General features: G+C 31.3%; 1 protein-coding gene across 1 annotated transcript; it reads right to left on the reverse strand.

Annotated features, from left to right (window-relative positions):
* Positions 1-4,038: 4,038 nt before the first annotated feature.
* On the reverse strand, positions 4,039-5,808 carry LOC140891835 (homeobox-leucine zipper protein ATHB-40-like). The gene is made up of 3 exons (XM_073300496.1): positions 5,610-5,808; positions 5,178-5,506; positions 4,039-4,403 (listed from the first exon to the last, which is right to left on the reverse strand). Exons 1-3 carry the CDS (start codon positions 5,695-5,697, stop codon positions 4,200-4,202), a joined length of 621 nt encoding a protein of 206 aa, XP_073156597.1. The 5' UTR covers positions 5,698-5,808; the 3' UTR covers positions 4,039-4,199.
* Between the last annotated feature and the right edge of the window lie 8,669 nt (positions 5,809-14,477).

A 14,477-nucleotide genomic window follows, 5' to 3' on the forward strand; every position in this document is an offset into this window, starting at 1 on the left:
GATTGGTCCACGTCATCATTTTGAACCAATCAGAAGTTGACACTTATGCAGTCTGACCAAAAATCACTAAAAATAAAAAGTTAGTATACCAAAACCCACATTAGAAAAGTTAAGGGACCAAAACCAAAACATGGACAAGTTAATGGACCAAAAAAAATATTTTTCCTTAAAAGCATAGAGTAACTAACTTATTTTTTGACTTAAGAGTAGGGATGACAACGGGGCGGGTCTGGGACGAGTTTGACTAAACCCGGGACCCATCCCGCCCCGCGAACCCAGCGGGTTCAATCCGGGTTAGACCCGTTGGACCCGCCATAAATTAAATAATTTTAAATCTATTAAAAAAAAGTTTAAAAATTAATAAAAATCATTTAATTTAATTTAAAATATATATTTATAATATTTAAGACAAAAAAAAAAATTATTCTCACAAGTTTAAATTTATTAACTTGTAATTAATTAATACTTACTAGTTAAAAAATATTATAATGATATATTTTTATACTAAACATATCAAAATAAAATAAATTCATTTCAATCCAATAATATTATACACTCAAATTATGGATAAAATATTAATTATTTAGTATAATAATATAATTACATATTATTAATATTACATATACATTTTATATTTATATATATACATGAATATTTTAATTACATATATATAATACTTTGGCGGGGCGAGCCCGGGGTGAGTTTGGCCAAACCAGGGACCCGCCTCGAACCCGCTTGTGGACCTGCTTAGGTTGGTCTACACCCGCCCCGTCGGGACGGATGATGCGGGGCTGTGTTTACACCCGTCCCATTGTCATCTCTACTTAAGAGTGAGGGTTGTGGGTTTAGAACCCTTGACCTCTCTCAAATTTGGAAAAGGTAGTATCATTAGACTAAATTTTATTGGTGAGTAACTAACTTATATATAATTTATCTATAATTATCATATTTTAACTACTTTTGGAAAAGGTAGTATCATTAGACCAAATTTCATTGGTGAGTAACTAACTTATATATAATTTATCAATAATTATCATATTTTAACTACTTTTAAAATATTTTAAAATTACTATATATTAATCTAATTTTTTAATATTTAAATAATCACATTAATCTTGAAAATAACATAAAAATTAGTTGACATAAAAAGATTTTATGCATTAAAAAATTTTCTATATTTAATTGCACACATCACATGCAGTTACGTACGTTGGTATATCTAGGGGTGATATACCATATCGTACCGTACGAAAAATCGCATATCGTATATTGTAACAAAAATTACGGGATAAGAAAATTTTATTTCGATATCGTACCGAAATTTTCGATATTTTTTAACGATTTTGTATAACTTACTAATATATTTTAAGTCTTCTTTGCAAATCCGTTTATCTAAAATTTTATATTATCAATTCAATTATTATATTTTAAATTCTTATCAAACACCAATATGTAATTTCAATTCCATGAATTTGAAACCCAAATCCAATTTTTTAAAAATCGAAAAGAATCCGAAGTTGAGATTGCTTATCCATTCAAACCACATAACCGAGAGTAAATGTCAAAATCAGAAATTAAGATAGCATTTGAGATTGCTTTTACGAAGCACTTTTGAACAAATATTACATTATATAGTTTATACACATCTACACCACATATACATATACAACCAACATTTGAAAATTCAATAAAACCAAAACCCACAAAACTTTACCAGGAAGAGAAGGAAAACCTTGTCTTCTGTGTGATTTCAAAATGGCACCGTTCATTTCATTCCAAAATTGCAGTAGTACGAATTTTGTTTTAGCGATAAGAGAGAGAGAGAGAGAGTTACTTGGTTGTGTGACACCAAGAAAAAAAGAACGACGTTGCAAAAATTGAATTAAAATTAAAGCATCTGATATTCACAATGGAAGGTAGCCTCGAAATTTTCTGCTCGCCATCAGCAATCATCACAGCATATTCAGCTAGTGTTTGGAAAAGTTTTTACTAAGCATTTCTCACCTTTTCTTTCACAAAATTTCAAATTTTATGAAGAAAAAACTTAGAAAGGCTTATTGGAAGCTCTCCAAAACGCTACCTCAGAACAAAAAAAAAAGGCTCCACCAGACAATTTGTTGAAGTGTAATACAGACGCAACGGTGTTTGATGGAGCTGAGTTTATTAGCTTTTGTTGCATTTGAGAAATTCTCAAGGGATGGTGATAGATGCAATTCATGGTAAATTGAGAGGGTGCTTTTCTCCCGGTACTGCTGAAGCTCTAATGCAGAAGCCCTTAACTGGTTAAAGAGTCAGAATTTTTCGCATATTATAGTGAAATCAGATGCCAAGTTGGTAATTGAGGGGCTGAACAATATGGAACTTGATTCTTGGAGTTTAGGCATTGTTTTAAAAGATTTGAAAATCCTCATTGTAGTTTTGTTTTTGCGTTTAGGTCAACGACTTAGGCTGTCATGTTTTGTTAGGGAAGCTGCTTTTATGATTGGTAGGGAAGGATGGGTCACTTCATCTTCTACCTTGATTTCCAATGTAATTATTCGGGTGTTAAAATATTTTGTGTTGTTTTTTTTTTAAAAAAAAACCATAGAAATTATTTTGGTAAGTCTGTGAAACTGCGACCCACGATAACTCATATTTCTAATATTGGGGCCTTTAGGGATTAAAAAAAAAGAAGCAATAGGCTGGGCCTTATGTTTGGGTTAGACTGACACCTTAAAACAAGGAAGCAAATAATTTAAAATTGGGTTCTATTTCAGGCCCATACGATTGCTTTTTCTAAGCCCTAAAAAATCTTTAAATTGATGGGGCTAATTCCATTTGCCCATATGCTGTATCATTGTATTATTTTCTCTTGCTTTTTTTTTTTTATTTTGGAAAAGTCTATTGTTTTCTTTTAAGGGACTGTTTGCAATAGATTGTGCTTTTGTAAAAGTGATTAATTTATAAATTATAAAAAAATTAAGAAAAATCAAAAGTTGGTAGTGTTTGAAAACAAATGTGAAAATCTAAAAATCAAAGTTGAGTAGTGTTTGATAAATAAGTCATTAGAGTTATTTTAACAATGACCTTCTTATTAGAATCACTTTTGAAAAATCATAATCACCACATGACTAGCTTTTGAATTTCAATTAAGTTAAGCATAAGCTAACACATAATCTAGATTTAAGAAACACACAAAAATGATTTTTTAAAGCCAAAAGCTAACAATCACTTTTTTTTAGTGGTTGCAAACACTCTCTAATATGACCATATAATTATAATTTCTAAGCGATTGAAAGAGGACTGTTTCAAACAGTTTCACACTTCTTATTAGTTTAACTGGATTAATTTGTCAATTACAAAGTTTTATACCGAATGATTTATAATAATCTTATTGTGACACCGTTTTTTTTTTTTTTTTGAAGCTCACCGTTTGTTAGGAAGTATGAATTCAACATCCTTGTATCATCTTATGTTTCGCTTAATTTTAACAATAATTGGAGTTAAAAAGTAATTGTGTTATAATACATATCACGAGTCAAAGGGTATGTATCTTACATAACTAATGGGATATTATATGATAATTTGTTCGATATTAGTGTGTTATAGAATGTTCTTAAAAATTTGAACAATTAATTAATACTTTGAAATTTTAGGGAAATTACAATGCACCACAAGGTAAATTTCTCCGAAGTTGTCCATTTTGGGCTCGAGTTCAAGGAGATTGACTATTTGCACGTCTCCTCATAAATTTATTTATTTATATTTTAAAAGGGAGAGAGAGATAAGAGGAAATAAAGACATAATATACGACAACCTAATTAATGTACATTAGTCAAAAAGCAGGTTAAATCGATGACAATGTACACTACCTAATTACTAATTAGTACTAAAGAGTTGAGACACTTACCGGAAACTAAGGGAAAAAACAAATACTTTACATGTGAAGTCCCTATCAACCAAGAAAATCCATGCCCCCCATGATTATAAATCAATTTAGCCATATAAACTACTTAGGATATATACTTAATTATTATTCGATCACATGAAATGATGATATAGAGAGCCCGGCCCGCACGAACATTTTGTATTTCGTGAATATATGTAATTTACATGATGATCCAACAGTAATAATTGTGATCGATTATTAATTTATATGCATAGTCGATTAATTAGCTAGTTACGTACTCACATGCATATAGCAGGGATCATATATATGATTATCCCCATACATCTAGCATGTAGAACTCGTCGTCGTTGTTGTTCAAATCTTGGAAGTCGAATTCGCTGAGGAATTGGGGGTCGTTAACGGCGTCGATGGAGAAGGATGAGCATGGACTGTTGCTTGAAAACCCATCGCAACGCTCGAACAGTCTCTGGATCTCCTTCTCCGCTTCTTGGAGTTGTTCCTTGAGCTTTAGAAGCTGTACCAAAGTCAAGAATTGCATGTTACGTACTGATCTCAATGGAAAATAAATAATAAAAAAAAAAGGAGATTTGGAGTGTGTATATGTAAATAGGTTTTGGTTCAAAAATTGGACAGGAAACGAATATTGTGGTGTTTCAATTGGAGCGGCCTAATTAATTGCAATGTGTGTTAATTAAAGTGTAATGCGTGGAGACAAGACGTGGGTGGGCATTGGCTTTCTGCTCCACTCCACCGGTCCACCACCCATCGTAATTTAAAACAAAATGTACGGAATTATCCAACTCTTGGAATTTGCATCAACTACCACTGCATTTTGGGGTTCCCCCCTACATGTCCTTAATTTTCCGGACATGCAATTCCATATATGCTTCTATTTTCTTAACTTGTCTCCTCTAAACAAATTTAATCAATTAGTAACACAATCTCTTCAACTTAAGTAATTATATATATATAAACTTGCTGAGCCCAACTGAAAATTATAAAGATTAGCAAGTTAATTAGTATTTGATTATTTCGTAAAATAATAATATATTGGTTTGAATCAGAATTAATTAATGCTATAAATTAAATTATGCGTTTGATGAGTCTTCTCTATGCTAACACATGCATGAGCACTGCTCATGATATGCTGCATCTCGCACTTGAGATGCTCACATGAAACAAATATGAGCCGATGGATCTTCAATCGGGCATTACCCGAATTGGATGACATAGGATAGCATAGACAAAACCGTGTTTGATGATCAAGAAAAGAGAAAAGAAGAAACACCTGAGATTCGAGGCGGCATTTCTCCATGACGGTAGCGTCATGCTGGGACTTCAGCTTAGAATACTCCTCCTCCATCTTCTTGCTCTTCCACCTGGCCCTCCTGTTCTGGAACCAAACCGCCACCTGCCGGGGATCCAGCCCCAGCTCCGTCGCCAGCCTGTCCTTCCTCTCCGACTCCAATTTGTGCTCACTCCCGAAACTCTGCTCCAACATACTCATCTGCTCTTCACTCAGCTTCCTCTTCCTCCCCATCACCGCCCCACCCTCATCGCCTTTGTTATTCTTTCTTCTCCGCCGCGGCTTCGTGCTGCAGCTGGCGGCTCCGCCTCCTGAAAAGTTTCTATATTTAGTAACGTACAAACCCATATATATGCATGCATGTCCCGCCGATCCAGATACATGGAATGCGGTACAAATTTACTGATTGATTACCTTGTTGCGGTACAAATTGGCCGTATGTTTCAGACGGATAGTACTGAGAAATGAGTACCATAGGATCATCGAGTTGACGGGGGTCCATATTATAATTTCTTATCCTTTTTTTTTCTGCTTTCTGGGTGCTGTGAATAGAGATCAATCAAGAGTTACTGTTTAGACTTTGCAACTTGGATTAGTGAATGAATAGGAAGCAAGAAAGTTGCTATCTTAGGACTGACGGTAGGCAAGACTTTATTTATAAAGACGGATGGTTGAAATAAGTCTTGTTTTTTCTTCAATTTTCATCAATGCCACTCATTGATAAGTTTTTGTTTCTTATATATGGTGATATCTCATCCCATTCGAAAAAAAAGAAAGATTTAAAATAAGTTACAATAAACTTTTATAACAATTTGAATTAATTATTTTTGTAAAGCGTCGACGAATACGAAGTAGTTGCTATATATAGGAGTCGATCCATTGCGCATGTCCGAACCTAATCCCGGGGCAAGACAGATATGTTATATGTTCATTATATTAATCCTCTCAGTTAATTTTTCCGAATGGATCGGAGAAAAATTTAAGCATTGGATTCATTCAACACATATGATATTTAGAGTTAGTTAAGATTTGATCATAAATGGAAATAAAAGTGGTCTTAATTAGGGATGGTTTTTCGGTATACCTTGCTACAAATATTGTATGAACAAAATTCATACCGATACCAATTGTAAAATTTTGAAACTTTGGTACGAAAAAAATCCATATTGATACCGTATAGATACCGAAAAAAAATTTGATATACCGAAAAAATGTCTGTATATCGAAAAATTTTCGGTATGGTATGCCGAAATTCCGGTATTTCAGTACGATATGCCAGCCCAAGTCTTAATTTCAATTAAGGTTGTCGATTATTTGGAAAAGTAATGGCTTTAAAAGCTTTGGCGAACTTCTTCTCACATCATATGTATAATTAATCTTGTCTTAGGACTTAGATGGCATTTCACATTTGATGCCACACACACATGCAAACATGCATACATACATGTTAATGTATGTGTGCGGCGCATGCGCATGTGTATATATATATAGAGTTTTGTTATGCTGCCTAACAATTATGTCCAACTCCGTGCCCACAATGTATAAGTCAACTTACTTATTGTACTGGTCAACTTACTTATTGTACATGGTGGGCACGAAGTTGGACATATTTGTTGGGCAGCATAATAAAACTCTCTATATATATATATGTTAATGTATGTATGCGGGCGCTTGTCCATTAATTAGGTATATATTGATTTAAAGGCATGTGTTATATATCTAGTGTCCATCTTACAGCATGCAAGATAGAGACGGCCGGATCTTAATTAAGCTGCAGGATTGTCCTGGGCTCTAGGTTCTAACCGATAAGTCTAAATTTTTTTTATGTTTTTTACTTGGTCAACTAAAGTTCACTAGTTCTTTGGTGTCCACACCTAAAGTCCAGCTCACTTCAGTCATTCTCTATGCTGAATAGCGAATTGCATAATAGAACCAAAAACTGAGAGGAGAGAACGCATTGCCTAATGTAAATAGAAACACAAAGGATGCAAGAATTTGAGAGAACTCGTTTTAATTTCAACTTTAATAATAAGAATGTCAATGTAAGTTCTATAAATAATAAACTCGAGTCCTACTTCTACTAAAAGACCAAAAGATACCAAAATAATAAACAAATCAATCTTAAATAAATGAAAGACGGAGATATATATGAAACAAACTTAAAGATATTGATAAAGTCATATAATAGTTTAAAATAAATATAAATATGTTAATTCATGTATGCATCACACAAGAGATCAAGTGAGAGGAAGAGTTAACAATTTCATCGGCGGTCGCTTTCAACGCCGCAGGTGGAGGCTACATTTTTTGGCAATAATATCTGATTTATCACATGAAGTTTAAGCCTCCAATTCTAATTCTTGGATCCGTATCTAAATAAATTTATAATATGATATATCACCTAGTTTCCTAGAATAAACGGTTTAAATAGATATTATTTTAATAAAATTACAATATCGATCCTTAAATTTTGGCCCATGCATGCTAATAAAGATGTAGGGTTCATTTGGTGATTACCAACCAAAACAAAGAAAAGAAAAAAATAAGAAGAAGAAGAAGCTAAGAAATTAAATAGTACGTTGATAATGCAACACATTCCGTTATACCCGAGATGGAAGCTCAGAATGTTTCTTTTGAATTGGATTAGGTTTCGTCAAATATGGAAATTAGATTGGACGAATGCGTAGCGAACCCTTTCCCTTTAATTTCCTTCATAAATGTTTTGGATCGATAAAACATGATTCATTGTATGGGTTCATGAATCTCGTTTCTTGTCTACATTATCCAACCTCGATCGCACTCGCCCTTTAATTATTTCTATTTCGTTTACATGCGTGGCAATACAACCACCCAACTTCAATAATGCTATCAAATTTCATTACTCCATTATTATTATTTTATGTATATATATATATATATAAATAGTTTATGTTTGTATTAATATTATGTGCTCTTTCATTATCATAAAAGGACTTCTTTGTGCTTTTTGAATAACATTAATGATCATGAGAAAAGCTTGATGGTTTGAATTTGGGTTAATAAACACGAAAAACTTATGCTTTAAAATGAAAAAAAATGAAGTTAGAAGTTGCAAATAGTACACTCCATAATGTTGCGGTTGGATAATAGAATAATTTCAAATATATTGATTTAATTTTGATTATATCTAGTTTTATTGTTAACAATAAAATAATATATAAACTCTTAAATTTATATTTTGATTATTTGCACATTAGTTATATACAATAGAATGAAATTTACAAGACACTATTAATGGATGAACCTGAAATATATCATAATTAATACGAAATATCATGAGATGTGGATTGAAGTTCTATAGTCTTATTTTCTAAACAACAAAAAATACATTTTAATATATTTAAAATACATGGATTTGAAATTATGTCATCCAAACACAAGATCTTTATCAATTCCAACCAATTGCTATTTGGTCCCGATGTGAGTCAGAAAAAAAAAAAAAAAAAAAACCCAATGTGGTAAAGTTAGAATCTGGGGAGGCATCACCGGGCTGAGATCTCAAAGCAAGTAATTAGATAAAGAAAATTTAGAATGACTAATTGGCCTTCAAATTTGGACAGCTGAGATTTCTCATGTGTTGTCTAATTTAATTAAGTGGCAACCGATTGTCATTAATTAGTAATTAACTTTTTATGGTACAAATTAACGACCTGGATTATTAAATGTGATATATAAAAGATGTTTCGAACTTTTTTTTTTTTTAACGGCGGTCACTTTAATATTTTTAACGCACGTACACTTATCACATGCGTGGCTCGAGATGAGTGAACAGTTAAAAAGAAAATTGCTTTTGCTTTTTGATTGGTGGGATCGATATTTGGCAAATATCGGATGAGTAGATGAACGGTCCAAATCTAGTTACACGGAGTCTATATATTTTTTTTATAAAATTCTGTTCAAATCAATTTTAGATATTTGAATTTATCATTAAATTGTTATTCTTATGATAATATGAACTCACCAGTCCGGTCGAATGAGATTATTGTATACATGATACAAAATTTTACTTATATAACGAGAAAACGCGGAGGTCGATACTTAAATAATAAGTTAAAATATTGATCCAAAACACTTACCTGGTGAGATGAAATATCTACTATTATAAATTGACGAAAGCCTTGGATTCCTAGATATTTGTTGGGTTTTGTTGACTTCACTGGAAATTATATTTAACTGGTTTGTATGAAATTTTATGCAGAGATATATCGAAACAATTAAGAGTTTGGTATGAGTGATATGAAAAGTAATACATAGATAAATAATATAATGTAAATTAAAAATAAATAAGAAATAATAATTAATACATTATTTGATTTGATGGATAGATTATAATTTATTTGATTTAATTGATGTAAATTAATAATTAATAGATGGATAAATAATATAACGAAAATAACGCAAAATTGAATGAGATAATCGATTAATAATACACCAAAACAAACAATGTCTAAAAGTTTGTATAATTAATGTTAAGACCGAGCTACATTTTGTGATGTGCTTGCATTGTTGGCAAAGTAAACAGTTGAAAACAATTAGGAAAGATAAAATTTACACGTTTAAATAAAAGTTTTATAATAATCGGAGATTTTAAATTTATTATCTTATATTTTATTATTCTATCTCACGAGTCAAATAATGTCTGTAAATTGCACCACCTTACTGGAGACACCTTCTAGAAAGAGAGAAAGCTCCAAAGATTACCATCCATTAGTATCAATATACTGTTGGCATGCAAACAATGAGCCCGTTTGGATTTTGTAGACATTTTTTAAAATAAGTGATTTTAAAAGCTATAATTTTTTGCTTTTAAAAAAACTCTAATTTTGACTTAAAAAGTGCTTATTTAAGCACTTTTTTGATCAACCAAACACCTTATTAACTGAAAAGCACTTAAAAAAGTGCTTTTTTGGCCAGACTTTTGAAACCAAACGGGGCCAATGCTTCTTGGATTCTCCATAGCTGTCGTCGTCAAGCGATCGCGAATCACGTTGCGCATCTCTTAGCTTCTCATGGTTTATCTTATGGAATTCGTTGATTTTGTTGAGTCATGTCCAAGGTTTTTGGCTAGCTCATTCTGTAAACCATGAATTGTTGTTTTGATATATATAATGATGTTTAATGTTTTATCCTAAAAAAATAAAATAAATGGAGCAAACCTTCGATTTAATAACAATATTTAATTAAACAGTAAGATAATCGGAGCAATAATAGTATACTTGAAGGAATTCGGATTGCTCTAAATAATATGAGGTTACATTTATATTTATGTTATAAATGTATTAATTTTGTTGTTTAGAAAAATAAGACCATAAATTTCAAATCTAATTATTACATGTTTACACGATATTTTATGTTAATTAATATAGTAAATTTCAAGTTCACTGAACAACTGTGTCATTTGAAATCTATTTAATTTACTTTGTGTAATATAAACGCGTAATGAAGTAAGATTAGCTAGATTTAAGATTTGATAACTTGTTTCTTGTAAATAACAAAATTACTATAAATCAAACGTACAGATTCTAAATTCATCTCCCCGTAGGAATGAAGTCTCAATTAGATTTAATTCAAGGAATTGTTTAACAAACTATCGCTAAAATTACTTTCACTGTTATATTTATTTTTTAAATTACGAATTAGATTGTGTGCATGGGTGGTACCATATCATACCGAAAATCGTACCGTATATCGAAAATTACGGTATAAGAAAATTTTATATGGATACCGTATCAAAACTTTCTGTATACTAATTTTCGGTATATCAAATTTTTTGGTATATATAACAAGCATATCGATTATACTGAAATTTTTGGTATCAAAACTTTCTGTATACTAATTTTCGGTATATCAAATTTTTTGGTATATATAACAAGCATATCGATTATACTGAAATTTTTGGTATATCGATATTTCGGCACGATATATACCGTTTTTATACCGAAAAATGTTAAATATTATTAAAATTTTAAATTTATTATTTAAAAATGTTATAAATATACAAAAGTTTATATATATTGTTTAGATATCTCGGTATCCAGGTATATAATAAATTTTTCAAATTTTATACTGTACCGTATCGAAATCTTCGATATATGAGAAATTCGATAAATTTAATATTTTTTTTATACAATAACTTTAATATATCAAAAATTCAATATTTTTTCGACACTTATATATATGTCAATATCGAAAATTCAATATTTTTTCGACACTTATATATATGTCAATATTATTTAAAGCAATTAGGATATATGGAATCAACTAGTTGGCCGTTTAATGAAGCAAAATCTAGCTTCCAAGCCAAGGAAAGGGCACATGGGGCTGAACCTCTCGCTACGCCTTTTTACACGCGTCCTAACCTTAAAACTCTGAATCGTGTGACCAAATATTCCACACCATTATCCACTTCACTGGCAAGATTTGGTTGACAACTAACTTAAATTTTGATAAAACGATTTCAATAATATTGAATTTTACCAGCGAAAGATTATATATGTGGCCTAGCGATAAAGACGAGACCCTAATAACCCTGAATATGAAATCTAGCAGAATGTTATAGAAGGATATCTAGAATATCATAATCATATATCTACTTTCATTGTCAAATATATTACTTTGTATCGTAGTATGAATCGCTTCAAAATCCATCTAATGGATATAGATCCGTAGATCGTCTCATAAAAACCTATTCAATGATAAATGTGAAGAAAATGTGATTACCGTGTAAATGGATAGACGCGCTAGCTGTCTAAATATAAAATATTCAAATATTCAAAATTTACATTTTTTTTAATATAGGAAAAAATTCTGCTAAATTGTCTTTAATTTGATATCAAATATAAAAGCCCAACATCGGCCAAAACCCTCTTTTCTTAATTTATTGTACTACATACAAGCCCTTGAACCCATGCTGTGTGTGCACATGCATGAGACAACAAATTACCAAAGAGATAAGATCAATGGAAACTAGATCAATGTGAACTACACGCTACACAACTTTTGGCAAAGGATGGTATTAATTTGTTTTATAAGGAAAGTTTTATCCATATATTTTTTAATCCAATGAATTATAGCTTACCACGTTCTTATTGGATCCTCACTGTTGGGACTGTTTTGGGGAAGGGGAATTAGTCACAAATCACAATCTAGCCCTCCAAAAAGAGAGAGCAAAAATTCCAATTTAACTTTCTTGGATGAGCAATATAATGCTGCACATATAGCCTCTACTCAATAAGACAACATAATTTGACATTGAGTTTCTATTTATGCGTGTGCCAATCGATGGGGAGGGAGGTGTCACATTAATTCCCATGGATTGATCATAAAGGTTTCCACGAAGATTTTTTTTTTTTTTTTTTTTTTAACATGTGGGGAAAGCGAGGGAAGGAGAAAATTAATATAATGATACAAAAGTAAATTTCAAGGGCAAAGAATTTGGGAGAAAAGGGTCATTCAGCTTTAAAGACCACTCCTAATTGGTCTTTTTGTTTGTGGTTAATTTCGATCGATTAGCTAGCTAGATATCCCAACCTTTTAGCATTAATTCTTTCACGTAGCTTTAACTTTATGATCAAATTTGCCCCTTTTCTCACTCAAAAACAGAAGGGTGAAAGAATTAGTCCAAGTTTGTGGTGGTAACTCTCCATCAATCTCTACAATATCTAGTTAGAGTACTTCTTTTTTAGTTAAATATGAGATTGTTATAATTGAGTTTCGAATTTAAGATCTTGATAACAAATGAACTATATATCATGCATGAGTGAAATAAATCTGAGAGAGATGGATGACTCCCTCGGGAGGCTCTCATGTAAAGTAACTTTTCATTTTCGTTTTGTGTTGTAGCTAGGCTATAAATTGATGAATACAGTTTGTTTTGCAAGCTATACTTCAATTATACTCGAAATGTTTATAAATTTATTTATACAAGTGTCGCTAGCTAGGAGAGCATTGTCCACTCAACGTGCCCTAGATATAATAATCAATCTAAATTATAGTTATTAATTAATTATTAAATGAGTGGGTGTCATGTTTATCCCGACAAACCAAGCTCCTGTTTCCCATCTTCCAACTTAGCTCGTAGATGCTAAACCAGCTAATAGGGATTAGCTTTTCGATTTTTTTTAATCACCTAATTTAAATAATTGCACCATTAAATTAAATTATAAAATATTAATACAAGTTTAAAGTTTCTTTATGATGCCTTTTTTAGGTATGAAACGGGCTTTTAGCTGTCATTCCAATGGAGGACTTGTCACGAACCAAAAGAAAATTTAATAAATTATATTATTATTTTTAAGTACATATTTTTTCTACTACGTGGCTCGTTCGCAGTGGATTGCTTCCAAAATCAAAAATTCCAAACAGGCCTTTATCTCCACCTCTTTATTTTATTTATTTTTATATTTTTTCGGGGAAAGAAACAATTGATTCCATATTTCCATCAACAATTTAGCAAGTGCATATTATGTATAATAATATTTATCTCCACCTCTTTTAATTTATATCTTCCGTCCGTACAAATACTTGAGTAGGACCTGTGCCACGGCACGCATAAATATTTTATCATGCATTTAACAAAGTATAAAGCTGCACGATATATTTTAATATTGATATGAATATTTATGGTCCAAGGATCAATATTACTCGGAAAAAATAAATGAAAACTACTAATCCGAGGGCGACTGAGTTGTTTCAAGTGTACGAAGCTTGGGGTTAAAATCCTAAATTTGAAATCCAAATAAATTTTTTTTGTGCGAGATCTTGTTCAGTTTTTCGTGATATGCAAACTACTGCATATATTTGAAGTTTACCCAATATGTATTCGAAGGCCGTGACTATGGCTATGGCTCAGAGTCATGGAAAAAATAATAAATCATTCAAACAAATGATAAAGATCGATTAATTAATTGGATCAATTAATTGATCTAACGGAATAAACCTGATTTTTCTTATATGTTATTAGATAAATTACACCATTACTTAGTTAATATTATCATTCGTTTGGTTTTTTTCTTTTTTTCTTCTTGGGGTTAAAATCCTAAATTTGAAATCCAAATAAATTTTCTTTGTGCGAGATCTCGTTCAGTTTTTCGTGATCTGCAAACTACTGCATATATTTGAAGTTTACCCAATATGTATTCGAAGGCCGTGACTATGGCTATGGCTCAGAGTCATGGAAAAAATAATAAATCATTCAAACAAATGATAAAGATCGATTAATTAATTGGATCAATTAATTGATCT

The sequence above is a fragment of the Henckelia pumila genome, chromosome 3 (assembly GCF_033568475.1).
Source record: "Henckelia pumila isolate YLH828 chromosome 3, ASM3356847v2, whole genome shotgun sequence".
Taxonomy (NCBI): domain Eukaryota; kingdom Viridiplantae; phylum Streptophyta; class Magnoliopsida; order Lamiales; family Gesneriaceae; genus Henckelia; species Henckelia pumila.